The 21999-nt window shown below is 42.2% G+C and overlaps 1 protein-coding gene across 1 annotated transcript in view; it reads left to right on the top strand.

The window, feature by feature from the left end:
• CCDC6 (coiled-coil domain containing 6) overlaps positions 1–21727 on the top strand; it is a 118793-nt gene extending 97066 nt beyond the window's left edge. The window contains exons 6-9 of the mRNA XM_027596449.2: positions 379–535; positions 3351–3451; positions 16248–16372; positions 17424–21727. Coding sequence (XP_027452250.1) covers positions 379–535; positions 3351–3451; positions 16248–16372; positions 17424–17618 — 578 coding nt within the window. The 3' untranslated portion in view covers positions 17619–21727. The remainder of the gene's footprint in view (positions 1–378; positions 536–3350; positions 3452–16247; positions 16373–17423) is intronic.
• The last annotated feature ends 272 nt before the right edge of the window (positions 21728–21999 follow it).

The following is a 21999-nucleotide window of genomic DNA, read 5'->3' as shown; positions in this document are numbered from 1 at the left end:
GTGACTGGAGCTGAGCGGCAGCAGAACGGGGCTGAATGGGGGTCCCCGGGCTGGGTCCCGCCCCTCCTTGGGCTGCAGCAGCACGCAGGGCTCTGGTAGCTGCTGTTCACCATTTCCTCCTCCACATGCAGCACTTTAGAAGGCACCTAAGTGGGAGTGAAGATACCTAACCTCCCAGTGCCATGCCCCTTCTTCTTTTATTCTGTAAATGGAAATTGTTAGCAAACTTGGGTACGTGGGGTAAACTTTGAATGCAGGTCTCCTGTGTGTGGGAGAGGGAGCACATTCTTTGTGGCCTAGGAGCCAGACTGCGGTCTTAGTTCAGGTTTGAGTACGATTGCATGAAATGTGGTTGAATCGAGAAATCTGGCCTTTCAGATTCTGAGAAAATGGCCCAGTATCTGGAGGAGGAGCGCCACATGCGGGAGGAGAACCTGCGGCTGCAGAGGAAGCTGCAGAGAGAGATGGAGAGAAGAGAGGCCCTGTGTCGACAGCTGTCCGAGAGCGAGTCCAGCCTGGAGATGGATGACGAAAGGTGTGTGCACGTCTCCTGAGCCTTGTGAGCAAACCAAACCAGACCAGCTTCCGGGGGGTCTCCCTTCATGTCCGGGTAGATGTGGGAGGAGGCGGCCCTACACTTCCAGGTGCTGCCGACGACCCCCACCACCTCGGACTAGGTGCTGAGCGTGGGGAAAATGGAGAAGATGGACCATTTTCCTGAATCACAGAAAGACCAAGAAGAGGTTGCCTTTCCAAAATTATGTGGTCGAGAGAGAAATGGAGGGTTATGTATAGAGAGTATGCATAGTTGAGTTTGTCTCCTCCTGCATGGTGTCTGTTTAAAGCATGGGAGCATCTTATGTCCTAGATGTGGATGAGCAGGCATCATGCGGCCTGAGGGAACCCATGCATGCCCGGGTTGAAGGATCAGCAAGGAGACAGGTGGAGGTTGCTGAAAAGCAGAGGCCTTGCATTAACAACTTGGGAACTTCTGGGCCTTATTGCAGCTACTTTAGAAAAATTAAAACCAGTGCATCCCATTTATCTGCTAAAGAGTCTGTGTCAGACCCCCTCATTGTCCCACCAAGAAATGGGCTGAAATAAGAGGGTCATCTGTGGTTAACTAGAGGAAATGGTCCCAGCATTTCTCTCGTCCAGGGTCCCAACTTGAAAAAATTAAAATTGTTCAATCAGCAGAGAAACCCAGCATTTGGGAAATTGGGCTTTCTCTGAACCAGACCATTTCTGCAAGGAAATGCTCTGCTCTGGATCAGGGTTGCCCTGGCCTTACGTGTCAGTGTCTGAGTGTGAGGGGTGAGACCAGGGCCTGCTAATGATTGCGATGAATCATCTTGACTATTGACACCAAAACACATCAAAATCACTTCCTTTCTCTTTCCGTAACTGGATAGATCCAAAGGGTTATTAACAAAGCTTTTGATCAATTTGCTGTAGACAGTGGTATTATCATTTTAAGAGAAATCTGAGATTTTCTATAATAAAGGTCTATATTTTTATAATAAAAAACTTATAAAAACAATAATGGGTTATCATATTTAAAATATCTGTGTGCTTCCTCATTTGAAAAGAATATTCTTTCTCAAAAGTTTATATCATAAAACTATTACCTTACCTTGAATTTCACTGACTTTTTTTCCTAAGATTTTATTTATCTGTCAGAGCACAAGCAGGAGGAGTGGCAGGCTCCCCACTGAGCAAGGAGCCTGATGCAGGACTTGATCCCAGGACCCAGGGATCATGACCTGAGCCAAAAGCAGATGCTTAACCGACTGAGTCACCCAGGCGTCTCTCACTGATTTCTTTCCAACAGTGTTCCCTTCTCTTTGAAATCCTTGGCTTCTGAAAGCCATTTGACTAAAAACATCGGCTAGAATACCAAATAACTATTTTATTAACTATCTTAAGACATGGAGCAGGCCATGCATTAATACTACACAGTGCTTTGAGTAGGACACACTGTGAGGGGCAGTATCTTCCGACCATGGTGAAAATACTGAAGCTACTTCAGGCTTCTATATATATATATATATATATGTATATATATATATATATATATTTTTTTTTTTTTTTTTTTTCCTAGAACTGGTATTTACTCCAGAAGATTTGCCTTGTCTGTCATAGGTCACATTATCCCAGCTAGAGTACCGCTCCCCAAAAAAGATTTCTCCTCTCCGTGTTAGGAATGATGATGTCACATTTGGGGGAAAGAAAATAGTTGGAAACCTAAGACGTCTACAAGTGTGTTTATTCCTTAAAGAGCAAGAGGCGGTTTTCGCTGTCTAGCAGGGCGTAGGGTAGAGGCAGGCCCTGGTGCCACCGTGGCGGGCTGCTCTAGAGGGCAGACAGAGGTCACCGTGGGGGTCTAGTGGACAGCTGCAGGGCAGATTTGGGAGCCTGACTTTCTTTAAGCCAAATGACCCAGCACGGAAATGGCTGTGTTAATGTTCTTCTTGTGAACTGATGGACAGTTGGGGCCAGGATCTTCCCTGGGATAGAGAGCCCTGCACGCACCACTGTTGCTTCCTTTGGCTGCGAGGCCTGTTAAGGGTAGCTGATGGGGAAGTCCCTCAGGCAGAGATTTCTCCTTGTCAGCATTCTGTGCTCGTTCACAGAGTGAAGGCTGACATTCCTGACCATCAGGCCTGAGGATCCTCAGGTCTGATGTGGCTTCCACGTCCAGGAAGAAGTCCGAGCCGGTAAGGTGTGTCCAAGCGTGACTGCAGTAGGTGTGACACTGGGTCTTCCACCATGTTCTTGTGTGTGGCTATTTGTTAAGCCAGGCTTACCTTGTAAATGACCTCCAGTTCACAGGAATACCGTTACCTTTAAGCTTTAATTTTATTTTTTAATTTATTTTTAATCAACGTATTTTTTCCGTTACCTTTAAGCTTTAATTTGATGACATAAATCTTAAAGGGCTTGATTGGGTTTGAATTGCAAATAACAATTTAAATGTAGCCATCAAAACATGAATGTGTCTATAATCCTTGGGACAATGGAAGTGGATTTCTACATAGCTATTGTATGATGAAGAAAAGCCCAGCCCTCTCTGTTGTATGACACAGTTCTGTTAGTAGGCCTCCCCCTGGAGCTAGAACATTCCAGATGTCCCTAACCTGTATCCCGAGGGAGAGGGGCTTGCCAAGCAAGCAGTGGAGCCTTGTGACCCTCGGGTCTGCTTTATACATGTCTCCTCGCTATAGCATCACTCTCTAAATATCCCGGCGTTTGACCTCAAGATGTAAACCCCAAACATTATCTCATAGGAGCTCTCTTAAGAACCCTAGAAATGCACACAGTTCTGATACCTACCCCCCCTCTCCTCTTAGGTATTTTAACGAGATGTCTGCGCAAGGATTAAGACCTCGCACTGTGTCCAGCCCGATCCCTTACACACCTTCTCCAAGTTCAAGCAGGCCTATATCGCCCGGTGAGTACATATTCTCAGCTACTTCTGTGAATGATTTTTGGCACATTTAATAGGCATCCCCAAATGCGGTCCCTCCTAGCATATAAAAGTCTTGTAAGCAGAGGGAGAACAGTCCTGTGTTTTTCAGAAAGATCAAAAACAAATCACTATCAAGACTGAGTTTTAGCCTGAAATTTTTAAGCACAAATGTTACAGTGCTATCTGGTGTTTTTTTAATTTTGTTGTTGTTGTTGAAAAGGAATTTAACTCCAAATAACCTTTTTTAAAAAGACTGTCTTTGACTGATTTTAAGTGCCAGTGTATTGACAAAGCCTTGGACAGATGTCTGGGACGGATCGTAACGTATCTCCTGTGGGTTCTGTTATTATGTTCTGCATACATCATTTCATTTTTACCCTCAGAATAATTAATGTAGGCATCATTTCCCCCATGTTAACGTTGAGGAAGCAGTGATTCAGAAGTTTGGTGGCTCTTGGTCACAGGTCCAGGAAGCGGCGGGGCGGGCCAGGTCTTGCTTCCCAAGCCTGCGTTCTTTGGAGCACAAGCTGCCTCCTGAGATTCCCAGGGACTGGTGAGCAGGCCTGGGCCCTGGTAGGCAGGCCCTGCAAGAATAAACTGGCCTTGCTTTTGGCCTTGCTCCTGCGTCTGGCTTTGCTCCTCAGAAGCCTTTCCCTCAAAGGCGTGCTTGTCTTCATCTGACCCCGAAAACTCCCTGCCCCCCCTCCCCCCCAGGGTCTCTGGCTCAGAACCAGCACAGCGTGGGGCTTTCAGGCCAGGAGGGCAAGTAAATGATCCAGCAAGGAAGAAAGAGGAAGCAGGGGCGGGGGACTGGCGAGCGGAGTGGAGGGAGGAAAGCAAAGGTAGCAAGCCAGAGGATCGCATCTTGTGACTGAAGGGACAAGTCTGAGTTTCTTGTGCTTGCTGGTAAACAGATTTTAAACAGAGCTGGGGAGAAAGTGTGTGTGTGTGTGTGTGTGTGTGTGTGTGTGTGTGTGTGTGTGTGTGTGTGTGTGTGTGTTTTAAACAGAGCTGGAGAGAAAGTGTGTGTGTGTGTGTGTGTGTGTGTGTGTGTGTGTGTGTGTGTGTGTGTGTAGTTCCACAGCAGAATAAAGTGAAAGTGTGTGTGTGTGTGTGTGTGTGTGTGTGTGTGTGTGTGTGTGTGTGTGTGTAGTTCCACAGCAGAATAAAGTGAAAGTGTGCCTGCTTGGAAGGGTGGCGACAGGAAAGGCTTTGTGTGTTTGGCGAGCAGAACAGCTGCCTGTTAGGGACCCTGTCACTTGGGCTGTTGTAACCGTGGACAGGGGGACAGCACACGTTGCCACAGACACACCGAGGTTAGGCTCCTACCCAGTGCTCTGCTGCTGACCTTTTTTGATTTCTCCTCTTTAAAAAAAACAAAAAACAAAAAAACCAGCACAAAGCATGGCAACTTCTGTCCATTTGGGGCAGGGTTAAGAGGAGCTGTTTGCAAACCAAAAGGGCTTTGTGTCCTGGATCAGTACATGATCATCTCCCCCTTGTTCTTGCCCCAAGGATGCTCTGGTATCTGTGCCTCCTGTTTTCTGGTGGCCTTTAAATCTCTCCGGAAGCTCCCCTTCCTTACTGCCTCTCAATTTTCTCCAAGTAGCACTTGGGTTTCATTACCATGATAAAGGTCTTTGCCTTCTGATTTATTGATGTAAAAGGAAGGCATGCATTAGGAAGAAGCAATATGGAGGGTGGCTTTTATAGTTGATGGTGATGCTGATTCATATTCAGTGTAATTTAGCCTTCTGTTTGATTTATTTAAACCTAAAGAAATCCTCAGAGGCATGTATTTTCCAATTCATTAAGTCTAATAATGTGATCATTGAATAAAGAAAAAGCGAAAGTCAGACCTTGGTTGGGAATATACTTCTATTGTAACAGATATTCTACAGGAAAATCTTACTCCGTGTACATAATTTGGACTTTCACTGCACCTGTCCCTATATTGGGGACTTGCCTGTATAGAGGAGCCATTTGCTTTTCCTTAAACTAAGTAATAAGTTAACACCTAGATTTTTTTTTTTCTTTCAGCCAGCCTAAGTGAGAAGAACATTTGTGTCTTAAGTTCTATAATATCATCAAAGTAGATTTTATCTCCTATTTGGCAGCAGAATTACTCGTAATCTAGTCCCTTGCAGTCCTATACATAGTACATCAGCAAAACCTGAATTTTCAAGGTTGCTTTTCAATTTAGTTTTTATTGGAAGAAGTTGTGGGGCTCATATTAAGAATATCTAATCACTTTCTAAGTGGAATTATGTTGTTTTTATATGTATATATAGTTTTCATTTCCATTTTAATCATTTTGTCTCATTTCTTCCCTTACCATTTCTGATTAACATTGGCAGTCTTGCATTTCATCAAGTTGTTGAAATACTTTAAGTTCTCATTCAGTTTGATTGAAAGATATATTTCCTAGAACTTATCAAAGATCCTCTTCTTAATAATGTATGGACTTACATATGTGGATTATGTATGGGGAGAGTATTACTTGTCAACAGTTATCTTTCAGGTTGTCCATTATTTTAAGCAGCCTAACGTCAAGACGCTCCCAATTAGCATATTTTGACGTGTCTAAATCACAGATGGGGAATAAGAACTTTGAAAAAGGGTCTACACCGCACTAGCAACAAGCATACCCACTGCCCAGATCTTGGTTTCTAATTCTGTTCTCCAGTGAAAAGAACTGGGAACTCCTTGGAGAAATGGATGTTTCTAGGGCTTGGAGTAGGGAATGTATAGGATGAACCTGGAAAATCGGTAATGCTGCAGATTAAGAAGGTGCTCAGAAAATAGCAAGATGGAGGTATGCGGAAGAGACACAGGTGCCAACAGAAAGAGCCCCCATAGGCCAAAGCTGGAATAATCTGAGCCACAAAAGAAATAATACATGTTAGACTATAACCCAAACATAAAATAAATATCCATGAGTTCATACTAATATAAATAAATGACGGACTGAATAAACAAGGTAGAAGAGACAAATCTCTCCTTCGAAAGAATGCCACATAATTTACGTGGATACTCTGCTCTCAAGGAAGTAGAAATAACTCTTCACTCTTTAAATGTGGTAGGACATAGGGTCCTCCCTCCAAAGCATAAGTGTGGTAAAGGGAAAAAGAGTAGCTTTATAGTGGGGAGAGTTGACAAACATGGCCTCAGACTCCACGTCGACAGTGGGGGGCCATTGTCCATAGCACATACCCTTGATGTGATGAAAATGGCACTTCACCTCTGTGGACTTCTTCCAAAAAACCCGTAACCCAGTCTAACCACGTGGAAAACGTCAGACAGATCCCAGCTGAGGGATAGTCTGTCTGCAGAATAACCCCAAATGTGACAAGGTCATCAAAAACAAGGAAAATTGAGGAACTGCCTCAGCTGAGAGGTGCCTAAGGAGACCTGACAATTAAATATTAAGTGGCATCCAAATGGGATCCTGGAATAAAAAAGGGACATTAGGTAAAACTTCAGGATATCCAGAGAAGTGTGGATCTGAGTTAATAATGTATCAGTATTGGTTTATTAGTTGTTTGTTTTTTTTAAGACTTTATTTATTTGACAGAGAGAGCATAAGCAGGGGGAGTGACAGGCAGAGGGAGAAGCAGACTCCCCGCTGAACAGAAAGGCTGATGTGGGGCTCGATCCCAGCACCTTGGGATCATGACCTGAGCTGAAGGCAGACGCTTCACTGACTGAGCCACCCAGGCGCCCCTTGGTTTATTAGTTGTGACGAATGTATTATACTAGCATAAGATGTTAATAATAGGGGAATCTGAGCGTGGGCCATACAGGAACTCTCTGTATTACTCTTGCCACTTTTCTGTAAACCTAATACTATTCTAAAATTAAAAGTTTATTTTTAAAGAAAGCCACGGAAATAGGTGAGATGTCACCTAGTCCTAGTGGATAAAGGGAGCAGAGAAAAGCCCTCCTGTCTGATCGTGAAGCATCTGTGTTATTTGGAGGTCAAGTACAGGAGGAAAACCTGGAGAAGGAGATTGGGAAGTGGCTACCAGGGGAGTGGAAAGAAAATTGGAATATGATCTCATTGAAGTTAAGACAGTCTTTCACCGAGAAGAGAGTGGTCAGCTTTGTCAGAGGCTCTCCAAGGTCAAGTACAACGAGGAGTGGAGAATGGTTGTCACAGCCGGCAGCACGGAAACACTGCTGACCTTGCAAGAGCAATGCTGATGGAGTGATGGGGACGGAGCCAGATTAGGGAGATTTAAAGAGGAAATTGTGTCTGTATTTGAATTTTTGCAAAGACCGTGGTCTTATTTGTAACTTCTAGAACTAAAATATCTTAAAATTATAATCTAAAATAATCTTAAAAGGAAGAAAAGGTATCTGCCTTTAGTTTGGCTCTACATTTTTTTTTTTTTTCATTAGCAAAAAGATACTGAAGAAAATTTGGGGACAGTCAGAAGGGTATAAGCAGAAATAAAGTCATCCAGAATCCTTCTATCCAAAGGTGGTGTTTTTAGGTGTCTCCTCTCCCTACCCCCTTCTCCTGCAATGTTCCTTTAGATAGTTGGTTTCACACAGATTATACACTTCTGTACTTGCTTCATTTTGCTTAGTGGTTTTTGTCATAAATTGCTTTTAATTAATCATCTTTTAAAGTTGCGGCCTTGAGCTTGTGGAGAGTGAAATAAGTCTTACCATTTTCACTTTAGTTAATGCATTTCTATATGAAAACAAGAGAAATTTATTGTAGCATTAGCTTCGAAAAGCCATACTATTTGATTTATTAGTAGACTGGTGTTTGGGGTTTGTCATTTTCAACCTAGGTATTTTTGGATTCTCATCCTGTATTGATTTCGTGGGCCGGAGGGTCAGACACATGATGATTAGAACTTAAGGGAAAACTAAAAGTACTAAGATACAGTCTGGCCTCTAAGAGCTTATCATCAATGGTACGGCCTGGGGAAGGGTTGAGGGGGTGGAAATACAAGGAACGAGAAACTTTACAAGGCCACGCATAATGAATTTTATGCAGAAGGTGAAATAGCTGAACTGCAGGACATCCACTCCGTGGAGGGTTATATACTGTACAATTTCATTTCTGGAACATTCTCACAGTGACAACATTACAGTGACAGGGAACAAATCAGTCATTGCTGGGGCGTAGGATGAGAGGGAAGGTGTGCCAAGTGAAAGGACTAACACCAGGGGGTTTCTTTGTGGTGTTGGAGCAGTTTTGCAGCTGATCGTGATGACAGTTACTCGAATCTACACATGTGATCAAGTTACTTTGAGCTGTGTACACACGTGCACACAGGAAGAGTACAGTGAACTCTGATGAAGTCCAACTCCAGTCTGTGCCTTCGTCACTAGTAGGGGACCTGTGTCAGTCCCTGGGGTTGATACTGTACTGTGCCTCTAGAACAACTCGGTGGTGGAGGCTGGCTGCAGGGCCCACGGGAGCCCTGTAGTGTGTTTGCAATTTCATGCGAGTGGTAAACGGTTTCAAAATAAAAAGTTACAATTGAAAAAATTCTAAATAATTTAAGAAGAGATTCAAAGAAGAGAGAGCTACCCAGCTTCGAGCACTTTTGAGATGGGCCTTAAAAGAGCTTCATGAGCTGAAGCTTAATGAGGCTGTCGTTGGCCAGGCACTCTAAGCACTGTGACATTTACTCATTTCATCCCCACAACAACCTTGTGAAGCCACTGCAGTAATCTCATTTTATAGTTGATGGATCTGAAGTCCACTGTCACTCAGTGCTAAGTGGTAGAACTAGAGCTAATATAGCCGTTGGCTCTAGGATCTAGGCTGTTTGCCTCTTCAGAGGCTGATTGAGGTCCTGATTGACAGGGGAGAAAGTACAGAGAAGCTACCCCAGGCAAAAGGCATGATGTGAACTGAAGTAGAGGTCAGAATCAAGAGTGATAAGGTCACTGTGGTTCTTACCACAGGCTGCCCTGAGGCCCTGCTCCCATAGATTCTGTTTTTATCTGATTTGGGCCTGAACGAGGGCTTTGATACTCTGTGTTGAGAACCACTGACCTACAATATTAAGAGATAGTTTGGAGCCAAGTGCAGAGGCCTTTATAATATCCAGAGAAGAGATTTTTTTTTTCCTTAGTTCAGGTAGACAGTAGGAAGTCTTTGAAGATTGTTGATTAGTGTTTAACATACCAATAATTAATCTTGCAATGCTACAAAATAGGCTGCATCTTTATTATTATTATGAGCTTCTCTGTCTTGGGATAAGATACATTTTCATAGCCTTTCTCTTAAATTTCATCACTTTCATAAGAAACAGAATTAGGGTTGTATTCCTCAGAGCTGTTTTAATAAAACCTCTTCTTCCCTCCTCCAGCTGAAGTCCTTGTGGTCAAAACAAACATGGCCACTTAGTTTCCAAAGACTTAGACTTGACTCCGGACCTCCATTTTGTAAATGTGAACCCCACATCCACAATTGGAATGGAAACATGCCAAATAGAAAGCACTATTTGATAATCAAATTAAGAAATGAAATAAACTCTTGACTTTAGGTGTTGAGGGCACAAATTCTGGAAAAAGACACATAAAGGCGGGCTTGGTGGCTGCATATCTCAGCCATGGAAGCCAAAAGAAAAGTATCTTTAACAGCTGAAAGAACTGTACTTACTACTTCAAGTGCACTCATTAATGCCTATTATCCCATCCCCCCACCCACCTCCCCTCCAGCAACCTCAGTTTGTTCCCTATAGTTAAGAGTCTCTTACGGTTTGTCTCCCTCTCTGTTTTCATCTTATTTTTCCTCCCCTTCCCCTGTGTTCATCTGTTTTGTTTCTTAAATTCCACATAGGAGTGAAATCATATGGTATTTATCTTTCGCTGACTGGTTTATTTTACTTAGCATAATACCCTCTAGTTCCATCCATGTCATTGCAAAAGGCAAGATTTCATTCTTTTTGATGGCTTAGTAATATTCCAGTGTGTGTGTGTACCACATCTTGTTTATTCATTTGTCAGTGGACATCTGGGCTCTTTCCACAGTTTGGCTATTGTGGACGTTGCTGCTATAAACATAGGGGTGCAGGTGCCCCTTCAAATCACCGTATTTGTATCAGTTGGGTAAATACCTAGTAGTACAGTTGCTGGGTCATAAGGTAGCTCTGTTTTTAACTTTTTGAGGAAACTCCATACTGTTTTCCAGAGTGGCTGCACCAGCTTGCATTCCCACCGACAGTGTAGGAGGGTTCCCCTTTCTCCGTATCCTTACCAACATCTGTCGTTTCCTGAGTTGTCAGTTTTCGCCCTTCTGACCAGTGTCAGATGGTATCTCATTGTGGTTTTGATCTGTATTTCCCTGATGCCAAGTGATGTTGAGCTTTTTTTCATGTGTCTGTTGGCCATTTGTGTATCTTTGGAAAAATGTCTGTTTATGTCTTCTGCCCATTTCTTGAATGGATTTTTTGGGTTTCTTGGGTGTTGAGTTTGATTTAGGTGGTTTATACATCTTGGCTATTGTGGATAATGTTACATGATGATGAGCATCTTTTCATATGCCTGTTGACTATTTGTATGTTTTGGAGAGATGTCTATTCAAGTCCTTTGCCCATTCTTTAATTGGATTATTTATTTGTTATTGAACTGTAGGAGTTTATATACTTTGAATACTAATCCCTTATCTGATATATGTCAATATTTTCTCATATTCCATGGGTTACCCTTCTTTTTTTAAAAATTTTTTATTGTTATGTTAATCACCATGCATTATATCATTACTTTTTGATGTAGTGTTCCATGATTCACTGTTTGTGCATAACACCCAGTGCTCCACGCACAACGTGCCCTCTTTAATACCCATTACTAGACTAACCCATCCCCCCACCCCCCTCCCCTCTAGAACCCTCAGTTTGTTTTTCAGAGTCCATCATCTCTCACGGTTCGTCTCCCCCTCCAATTTACCCCCCTTCATTCTTCCCCTCCTGCTATCTTCTTTTTTTTTTTCTTAACATATATTGCATTACTTGTTTCAGAGGTACAAATCTGTGATTCAACAGTTTTGCACAATTCACAGCGCTCACCATAGCACGTACCCTCCCCACTGTCTGTCACCCAGCCACCCCATCCCTCCCACCCCCCACCACTCCAGCAACCCTCAGTTTGTTTTCTGAGATAAAGAATTCCCCATATCATTGAGGTCATATGATACATGTCTTTCTCTGATTGACTTATTTCACTCAGCATGACACCCTCCAGTTTCATCCACATAGTTGCAAATGGCAAGATCTCATTCCTTTTGATGGCTGCATAATATTCCATTGTGTATATATACCACTCTTCTTTATCCATTCATCTGTCGATGGACATCTTGGCTCTTTCCACAGTTTGGCTATTGTGGACATTGCTGCTATAAACATGAGGGTGCACGTACCCCTTCGGATCCCTACATTTGTATCTTTGGGGTAAATACCCAGTAGTGCAATTGCTGGATCGTATGGTAGCTCTATTTTCAACTGTTTGAGGAACCTCCATACTGTTTTCCAGAGTGGCTGCACCAGCTTGCATTCCCACCAACAGTATAGGAGGGTTCCCCTTTCTCCACATCCCCACCAACATCTGTCGTTTCCTGACTTGTTAATTTTAGCCATTCTGACGGGTGTGAGTTGGTATCTCATGGAGGTTTTGATTTGGATTTCCCTGATGCCCAGCGATGTGGAGCACTTTTTCATGTGTCTCTTGGCCATTTGGATGTCTTCTTTGGAAAAACGTCTGTTCATGTCTTCTGCCCATTTCTTGATTGGGTTATTTGTTCTTTGGGTGTTGAGTTTGATAAGTTCTTTATACATTTTGGATACTATCCCTTTATCTGATATGTCATTTGCAAATATTTTCTCCCATTCTGTCAGTTGTCTTTTGGTTTTGTGGACTGTTTCTTTTGCTGTGCAAAAGCTTTTTATCTTGATGAAATCCCAATAGTTCATTTTTGCCCTTGCTTCCCTTGCTTGGCGATGTTTCTAGGAAGAAGTTGCTGTGGCTGAGGTCGAAGAGGTTGCTACCTGTGTTCTCCTTTAGGATTTGGATGGACTCCTGTCTCACGTTTAGGTCTTTCAACCATTTGGAGTCTATTTTTGTGTGTGGTGTAAGGAAGTGGTCCAGTTTCATTCTTCTGCATGTGGCTGTCCAATTTTCCCAACACCATTTGTTGACGAGACTGTCTTTTTGCCATTGGACATTCTTTCCTGCTTTGTCAAAGATGAGTTGACCATAGAGTTGAGGGTCCATTTCTGGGCTCTCGATTCTGTTCCATTGATCTATGTGTCTGTTTTTGTGCCAGTACCATACTGTCTTGATGATGACAGCTTTGTAATAGAGCTGGAAGTCTGGAATTGTGATGCCGCCAGCTTTGCTTCTCTTTCTCAACATTCCTCTGGCTGTTCGGGGTCTTTTCTGGTTCCATACAAATTTTAGGATTATTTGTTCCATTTCTTTGAAAAAAGTGGATGGTATTTTGATGGGGATTGCATTGAATGTGTAGATTGCTCTAGGTAGCATTGACATCTTCACAATGTTTGTTCTTCCAATCCGTGAGCATGGGACGTTTTTCCATTTCTTTGTGTCTTCCTCAATTTCTTTCATGAGTATTTTATAATTTTCTGAGTACAGATCCTTTGCCTCTTTGGTTAGATTTATTCCTAGGTATCTTATGGTTTTGGGTGCAATTGTAAATGGGATCGACTCCTTAATTTCTTTCTCTTCTGTCTTGTTGGTGTATAGGAATGCCACTGATTTCTGTGCATTGATTTTATATCCTGCTACTTTACTGAATTCCTGTGTGAGTTCTAGCAGTTTTGGGGTGGAGTCTTTTGGGTTTTCCACATAAAGTATCATATCATCTGCAAAGAGTGAGAATTTGTCTTCCTCTTTGCCGATTTGGATGCCTTTGATTTCTTTTTGTTGTCTGATTGCTGTGGCTAGGACTTCTAATACTATGTTGAATAGCAGTGGTGATAGTGGACATCCCTGCCGTGTTCCTGACCGTAGAGGGAAAGCTCTCAGTTTTTCCCCATTGAGAATACTCGCTGTAGGCTTTTCATAGATGGCTTTTATGATATTGAGGTATGTACCCTCTATCCCTATACTCTGAAGAGTTTTGATCAAGAAAGGATGCTGTACCTTGTCAAATGCTTTTTCTGCATCTATTGAGAGGATCATATGATTCTTCTTTCTTTTGTTAATGTATTGTATCACATTGATTGATTTGCGGATGTTGAACCAGCCTTGCAGCCCAGGGATAAATCCCACTTGGTCATGGTGAATAATGCTTTTAATATACTGTTGGATCCTGTTGGCTTATATTTTGGTGAGAATTTTTGCATCCATCTTCATCAGGGATATTGGTCTGTAATTCTCCTTTTTGATGGGGTCTTTGTCTGGTTTTGGGATCAAGGTAATGGTGGCCTCATAAAACGAGTTTCAAGTTTTCCTTCCATTTCTATTTTTTGGAACAGTTTTAGGAGAATAGGTATTAATTCTTCTTGAAACGTTTGGTAGGATTCCCCTGGGAAGCCATCTGGCCCTTAGCTTTTGTTTGTTGGGAGATTTTTGATGACTGCTTCAATTTCCTTAGTGGTTATAGGTCTGTTCAGGTTTTCTGTTTCTTCCTGGTTCAATTTTGGTAGTTGATACATCTCTAGGAATACATCCATTTCTTCCCGGTTATCTAATTTGCTGGCATATAGTTGCTTATAATATGTTCTTGTAATTGTTTGTATTTCTTTGGTGTTGGTTGTGATCTCTCCTCTTTCATTCATGATTTTGTTGATTTGGGTGATTTTTCTTTTGGATAAGTCTGGCCAGGGGATTATCAGTCTTGTTAATTCTTTCAAAGAACCAGCTCCTAGTTTCGTTGATCTGTTTACTGTTCTTTGGGTTTCTATTTCATTGATTTCTGCTCTGATCTTTATTATTTCTCTTCTCCTGCTGGGTTTAGGCTTTATTTGCTGTTTTTTCTCCAGCTCCTTTAGGTGTACGGTTAGGTTGTGTATTTGAAGTCTTTCTTGTTTCTTGAGAAAGGCTTGTATTGCTATATACTTTCCTCTCAGGACTGCCTTTGCTGTATCCCAAAGATTTTGGACAGTTGTGTTTTCATTTTCATTGGTTTCCATGAATTTTTTCAATTCTTCTTTAATTTCCTGGTTGACCCATTCATTCCTTAGTAGGATGCTCTTTAGCCTCCATGTATTTGAGTTCTTTCCGACTTTCCTCCTGTGATTGAGTTCTAGTTTCAAAGCATTGTGGTCTGAACATATGCAGGGAATAATCCCAATCTTTTGGTAGCGGTTGAGACCTGATTTGTGACCTAGGATGTGATCAATTCTGGAGAATGTTCCATGGGCACTAGAGAAGAATGTGTATTCCGTTGCTTTGGGATGGAATGTTCTGAATATGTCTGTGAAGTCCATTTGGTCCAGTGTGTCATTTAAAGTCTTTATTTCCTTGTTGATCTTTTGCTTAGATGATCTGTCCATTTCAGTGAGGGGAGTGTTAAAGTCCCCCACTATTATTGTATTGTTGTCAATGTGTTTCTTTGCTTTTGTTATTAATTGCCTTATATAATTGGCTTGCTCCCATGTTAGGGGCATAGATACTTACAGTTGTTAGATCTTCTTGTTGGATAGACCCTTTAAGTAGGATATAGTGTCCTTCCTCATCTCTTATTACAGTCTTTGGTTTAAAATCTAATTTGTCTGATATAAGGATTGCCACCCCAGCTTTCTTTTGGTGTCCATTAGCATGGTAAATGATTTTCCACCCCCTTACTTTTAATTTGGGGGTGTCTTTGGGTCTAAAATGAGTCTCTTGCAGACAGCATATCGATGGGTCTTTTTTTTTTAATCCAATCTGATAGCCGGTGTCTTTTGATTGGCGCATATAGCCCATTTACATTCAGGGTAACTATTGAAAGATAGGAATTTAGTGCCACTGTATTGCCTGTAAGGTGACTGTTACTCTATATTGTCTATGTTCCTTTCTGGTCTATGCTGCTTTTAGGCTCTCTCTTTGCTTGGAGGACCATTTTCAATATTTCTTATAGGGCTGGTTTTGTGTTTGCAAATTCCTTTAGTTTTTGTTTGTCCTGGAAGCTTTTTATCTCTCCTTCTATTTTCAATGACAGTCTAGCTGTATATAGTATTCTTGGCTGCATATTTTTCTCGTTTAGTGCTCTGAATATATCATGCCAATCCTTTCTGGCCTGCCAGGTCTCTGTGGATACGTCTGTTGCCAGTCTAATGTTTCTACCATTATAGGTTACATATCTCTTCTCCCATGGGTTACCCTTCTGTTGATTATTTCCCTTGTTATCTAAGCTTTTGAGTTTGATATAGTCCCACTTGTTTGTTTTCTGCTTTTGTGGCTGCACTTTTGGTGTCACATCTGAGAAATCATTGCTAAGACCAATGTCATGAAGTTTTTCCTGTGTTTTCTTCTAAGAGCTTATAGTTGTTTCCTTTGCATGTGGATATCCAGTTTTCTCAGTACCATTTGTTGAAGAGGCTACCCTTTCCCCATTATGTATTCTTGGCACCTTTGTTGAAGATCATTTGACCGTTTATATGTGGACCTGTTTCTGTGCTCTTTGGTGTATTCCAGGACTTGACTTTTATATTCCCTTTTACCCAGGAGGCCATTTGATGAGCCCACCACTCTTATCTTTGTTCATTTTTGTTGGTGACTGAGAACTTTTGCATTTTAAAGTCTTCTAGATGGTTGAAGACACCAGAGAATGGAGTTTGAAATAATGCTTGCTATTGTTATATTTCAGGTCTATCATATGCAAGTCACACAGTTGGTTTCACGCCACCAACTTCACTGACTAGAGCCGGAATGTCTTACTACAATTCCCCGGGTCTTCATGTGCAGCATATGGGAGCATCCCATGGCATCACAGTAAGTATTCAAAGGGGAGGAAGCCACACTTGACTCTCTTGGTGATAGCAGCCACTCCTCCTTAGGAGACCCAGGGCTGATGCCCTTAGACCTTGACCTTTCTTCTCCCTCCCACCTAATGTTCACCTTCAAACTATAGAGACTTCCCAGCAGTTTGATACCAAATTCCGGTGTGGAAACTAAAATCCTTCCCAGAAGACAAAACTTCAGCTTCACTTTCTGTGAAAAATTACGCTTTGTGAAATGTAGTTTGAACTCTAGCCAATGCCTTAATTAAACTCTGGCCAGCTCTGTGCCATCACGAATCATTGCTGGTTGCCCCATTGTCTAAAATATTTATTGTCTGCATCTTCACATTTCACTGATCCTCAGTATTCTTCTTGAAATTAGCCTTATTTCTCCTTTCACTCAGAATTTTTCCTCCTGGAATTAGAAGGAGCCTTAAGTGTGTTTGGTTCAAACCTCACTTGGGAGTTTTTTCTTTAGAGCTGGTTATTAAGTTGACTCATAGAGCAGTTACAAATGTAGCTAACAGGGGTTTGAGAATAGGAGAGAAGTGAGGGTATTTCCGATAAGGGAATCTTTAAAAGAAGACTCTTACTCTACAAAAGCAGGAGGTAGTCCTGAAGCTGTTTTTATTGGTTTGGTGGGCTTTATGTAAAAAGAAACCTTTGGTTGAGCTGCAGCTTTCAGGATGTTGACAACTTACTTGAGTGACGGAAGGAACTCGGGGACAGACAGTGGACAGAAAAGATTAGAGTGGAGGATGAGGCAGCTGTTTTTTAATTCTAGGACTGTCCCAAGGAGGGGCCCAAGTCCAGTAGTCTGGTCAGTGTGAGTCCCGTAGTAACTTTGCACAGCCTTCTCATGGGCGTAGGTGCAAACTCCACCTTAAGTTTTCATTAGTAGTTCAGAAACCAGTAGGACTAGACAAGGAACTCGCTAGTTTCTTGTCTCTGTCACTCCTCCTTTTCACTAGCCCCCACTTGTCAGCCTGTTAGAAATGAGCCGTCTGGACCCAGACTGACCTGCTGTTCTGTCCTCTCTGCAGAGGCCTTCACCGCGGAGAAGCAACAGTCCTGACAAATTCAAACGGCCCACACCGCCTCCGTCTCCCAACACACAGACCCCGGTCCAGCCCCCTCCGCCTCCACCTCCGCCGCCCATGCAGCCTGCGGCCCCCTCGGCAGCCACCTCGCAGCCCGCTCCTTCGCAACATCCGGTGCACCCCTCTTCCCAGCCTTAATGCATGTGCTTAGTCTGCATCTCCTGTTGGGACTCGTACCGTGGAGCCGTCTACTCAACGCCAAAGGCTTCCTTCCCTGGCATTTTTGGATCTGACTTATTTGCACTGAGGTTATCTAGGCTTCACTATTAATTGTGTTGTAAGTGTTTGTCGGAAACGCAGCCAGTGTTGTGGGTCTACAACACTAAACAGATGACTTTTTCCATCAGTGTTTTACTTGAATCTACATGTACGTCCATTCCCTGGCTGGAACATTCGCTATTCGATATTTGGTAATTCAGCAGCAGTGTGAAATTTTTGCTTGGCCCCAGAGCTTCATTTTCCTGGCTTTTAGGTTTGTAAAATAAAAAGGGATATCTTTTTTACATTTTTTTTCATGAATTTGCAGAAAATTACTGAGCTGTTACTCCCCTCCCCCTCGCCCCCCATTATAATGGTGTTTACCAAACATACCAATAATTCAGCACTACAATTCAGACCTTTGAAAATCTAGCTTTCGGTGTCGAATGGAAAGTTAGATGCATCAGTGCCCAAGACAATATACTCTTTGATAGAGCTTTCTACAGGTACACTTTTTATAGGTTATTTTCAGTATATGTCAACATCCATGTCTCTTGTGAAACGACAGGCTAAAGTAATGGATCACATGGCTGTACCTTTTCCACATACACGTGTGATGGATAATTATTGTATATTAACGTGTGATTCTTTCCTTATCTTTAGTGTTAACCTACCCAGACCAGCCCCTCTAACACGAGTCGATAAATGTTGTCCTGCCCACCGGTGGTTTTGATGGCTGATTAGACACACTCTTTGATTTCTGCTGCAGAAGGCAACATGATTGTAACAGAAACAGCTATTTTCCCCTTTCCATTCTTCGTGTTCCCCTAAAATAGAGTTTGAACAAATATTTTAAAGGTGCAAAATACTATTAGAAAGTACTATTTGAAATGAACATTATAGGAATCTCTTGGCATAACAGCCACAGAATACTTTATTGCTTGGCAGAAGAGACAGAGGTGAGACGGAAGTAGCACATTAGCTGGATGAGCGCTTGTGTCGCCCAGCGTAAGCAAGTGCGGTGTACAAACAAGTATACTCTGAATACATTATTTCCACTCATTTAGCACAAATAAATCGTTTGGTTTCACTTGGAAGTGGAACACTGTGAGTCACTCTTTTCTTAATACTTGCAACATCTTTATTTTTGCTTTTCAGCAGTTACTGTTTTGTACTTTGGTAGTAAAGTGATTTTTACCACCTGTGTTTGCATATTTATATATGCTGTGGATGAAAATAACTTACTAGAGAATGTATATTTTATGATGAGAATGTGTATCTGTTGGATATAATCAGAGAACTGAAAATTAATTTATCAGTAATTTTTAAGAGTCCATGTTTTGTGACACCCATCTCTTAATAGCTAGCGCTTTATTGAACACACTCCTAAAAATAAGGAACCGTGACATTGTAGATATTTAATAGTGTACAGTATAGAGACTTCCATTTTTGCCTTCGAATGCATATTTAAGAATTACAGAATGAAACAAGTCTTGTTGGAAAATAGTGTTTGACTAGCATTTTAAGAACTGGAGAGTAAAAGCAACAATAGGATTTTTCACCTCTTCCTGCTTCCACCCCTGAACTTCACTCCCCAATTGGTCTATATAAATTTTATTTATAATCTGTATGTAATATACATAATCATAGTACAGTTCTCAAATAAGGGGAAGAAGTTTGGCATTTAATTATCAAGGCTTTAGGTTTTTAATTTGATCAGACGGGGTCCTAGCAAACCCGGGGATCTCACCAACAGCCTGCCGCCCCTCCTGGTTCATTGCCATTCTGAGGAATTCTGAGAGGAGGCAAACCCATTTTGCCTTCGCGGTACAGTTCTTGGTTTTTCTCATAGGAGAAGTATGGTTTATGTTTACAAGACTCTTTCATGAGCTGATAGAATTTAATGCTGTTGAATAGTGGCTTGCACGCAAACGAGAAAGTCCATAACAGAATGAGCTTCCCTCCACTTCCTGTCAATGGTTCCCTCCCGAAAGCACAAAAGTTGAAACATTGCCATATGGTGATTGAAAAAGCACTTGGCGTGAGCAAACTGCTCCTGACAAACGCCTTTTAGAAACAGGTTCTTGACTTTCAGACTTTTGCAGAAATGGAGTGTTGGTTTCCCTTGTCTCGTCATTTCCTTTCAAAATAAAACACAGCTCCTTCAAACAGCACTTTTTCGACGTAGATCGAGTTGCCTCTCCCTGCGGACATTCAGAGTTGATAGAACAAACACTACTCTTTTGAATCTGTGCTGTTTCAGGTCCTTCTCAGGTGGTTTCTGACCCCGTGTGGCACTTGTCACATATGGGCAGTGCACCTGCCAGGACCGTTCTTGCTGATGGTTCAGCCACCAGGGACCCATCAAATTCAGACCCCAAGCCCATGGAGGCAAGAGGCCCCTCACCCATGGGAAGTTGACTTACCGCGGGCGCTTCTCGTGGGGGCTGAATATGGTTCCTGCCATTCCTGCGGCCCACGCGCCCAGGGGCACCCTGGAGCGGTTCCCTGAAGGCCTCTGTCCAATCAGGAGCCGGCCCGCGGGCAGGCGGGCACACCAGTAGCTTCTAGGAGCTTCCTTTCCCTGTCTTGCGGACAGAGACCCTTGGCTACCACTGTGCTGCTAATAGGATAAGTACTCTGTTGCCAGATTACCATGCCTTTTATACAAAACCAAATTAACTTATCCAATACCTGACACCTCTCTGGGCTCTGAACTGCTTTCTCTCATCAAGCATGCTGGCATTCTGGACAGAATTCCAGAAATTTGGCAGATGGTGGAAATATTTAAGATTTAATTTAACTTGCTCCTTGTTAATTGAAAGGAGTTTTAAATTCTGAGCTCCTGCGATACTGACCAACCATGGGATGAATGTGTGACCAGAATGTGGCTTTGGCACCAAGTGCCGTTGTCCCTTGGTAATTGGCTTCTAACTGATTGGACCAGAGATCACTGATGATGTGAATTTTTGTTAACTGTTCAACTGTAGGAAAACAGAATATGTATCTCCCTCTGTTAGGTGGACATGAACTTTTCCTGCACGAAGCCTTGCTTATAGAGGATGCCCAGTAAGGCAAGAAAAAGCCTAATAACTTGTGCTTCGAGAGCGCAATATTTTTATCTTACCAGTACGGAAGAATCATTTCTATGTAACCTGATCTTCTGTCTAGAACTTGTCTTATAGGTAACCAACACTGAAAACTTTGTAGTGGTAACTACCAAAGAAATACATAGTAAAACAACCTTTTATTTCCAAATTTATTAAAGAGCCAGCCGTTGACGCTGCTACACGAGTTCCATGCTCAAGAGCCATTGTAAGAGATTAAGGGGTTTTTAGGTTTCCGTTTCTGGTTTCTTCTTGTTTTCTTTTTTTTAACATACACACACAGCTGTTGGCATGATATTATGGTGAGCATTTCCAGAATGCTCAGCAGTTGTTAACAGCCAAGCCCTGGTTGCCTCTTGTGAGGCGGTGGAGGGAATCCCATGTTCACGATAGCGTGGGTGCTGTGTGTGTGCGTGTGTGCGCGTGCGCGTGTGCGTGTGTGTGTGTGCATTCATGCCTTAACTCGGGTTACTGCTCAACTTCAGTTCTTGACTCAGTCTGCACCGTCATCGAGATTGTAGTGTACATCTTGATCTGAACTTCGTCCTGGCAAAAACAAAGTTGCAGGCACAACAGTTTAAGAATGCATTCCTCTGGAAGAGGTTTTGATCAGGTTGACCCTGAGCCTTTGGACTTTATTTGGAACTCAGCATGGAAAGCAAAAATGGACTGTCAAACGGAAAGACATCAACAAGGAAGAGAGGAGAGCCAAGTGCTAGCATGTCTTTGCCTCTGCATCTCCGTGCACACTGTATGTTCATTATAGCTTGTTTACAACTTGACTAGGTTGGAGTTCTGGTAATAGTGGCAATCTTGACATTCTTGGTCAGAGTTTAGAGAGATGTAAGACTTCCAATTAATGTCTTATTTACTTTATGTTGATTAGTCTTTGATACATGTGCTGAATCAGAAACCTAAATAAAGATAATTTTTTAAAATGCACCTCTTGAGCCTTAAAACCTGTCTCTTTCTTTCTGGTCTTTGAGTAGGAAAATGAACATTGTTTCCCTATTTGCTTCTGAGGGACATCTGTCTTTGATTCTAACCCTAAAGACTGCCTTAGAAAGTAAACCTAAGGACAGGACACGGAAGGGGCTAGAACTGTTCTGTTTCTTAAACGGGGTGCTGGTTACCTGGATGTATTGAATTTTTGAAAACTCATTGAGCCGTATGCTTATGATTTGTGCACTGTTCTGTGTTGTATTTCAATTTAA

This window comes from Zalophus californianus, chromosome 15 (assembly GCF_009762305.2).
Source record: "Zalophus californianus isolate mZalCal1 chromosome 15, mZalCal1.pri.v2, whole genome shotgun sequence".
NCBI classification, from domain to species: Eukaryota; Metazoa; Chordata; class Mammalia; order Carnivora; family Otariidae; genus Zalophus; species Zalophus californianus.
The sequence above is the reverse complement of the archived record's forward strand: the minus strand, read 5'-3'. Positions and strand labels throughout refer to the sequence as shown.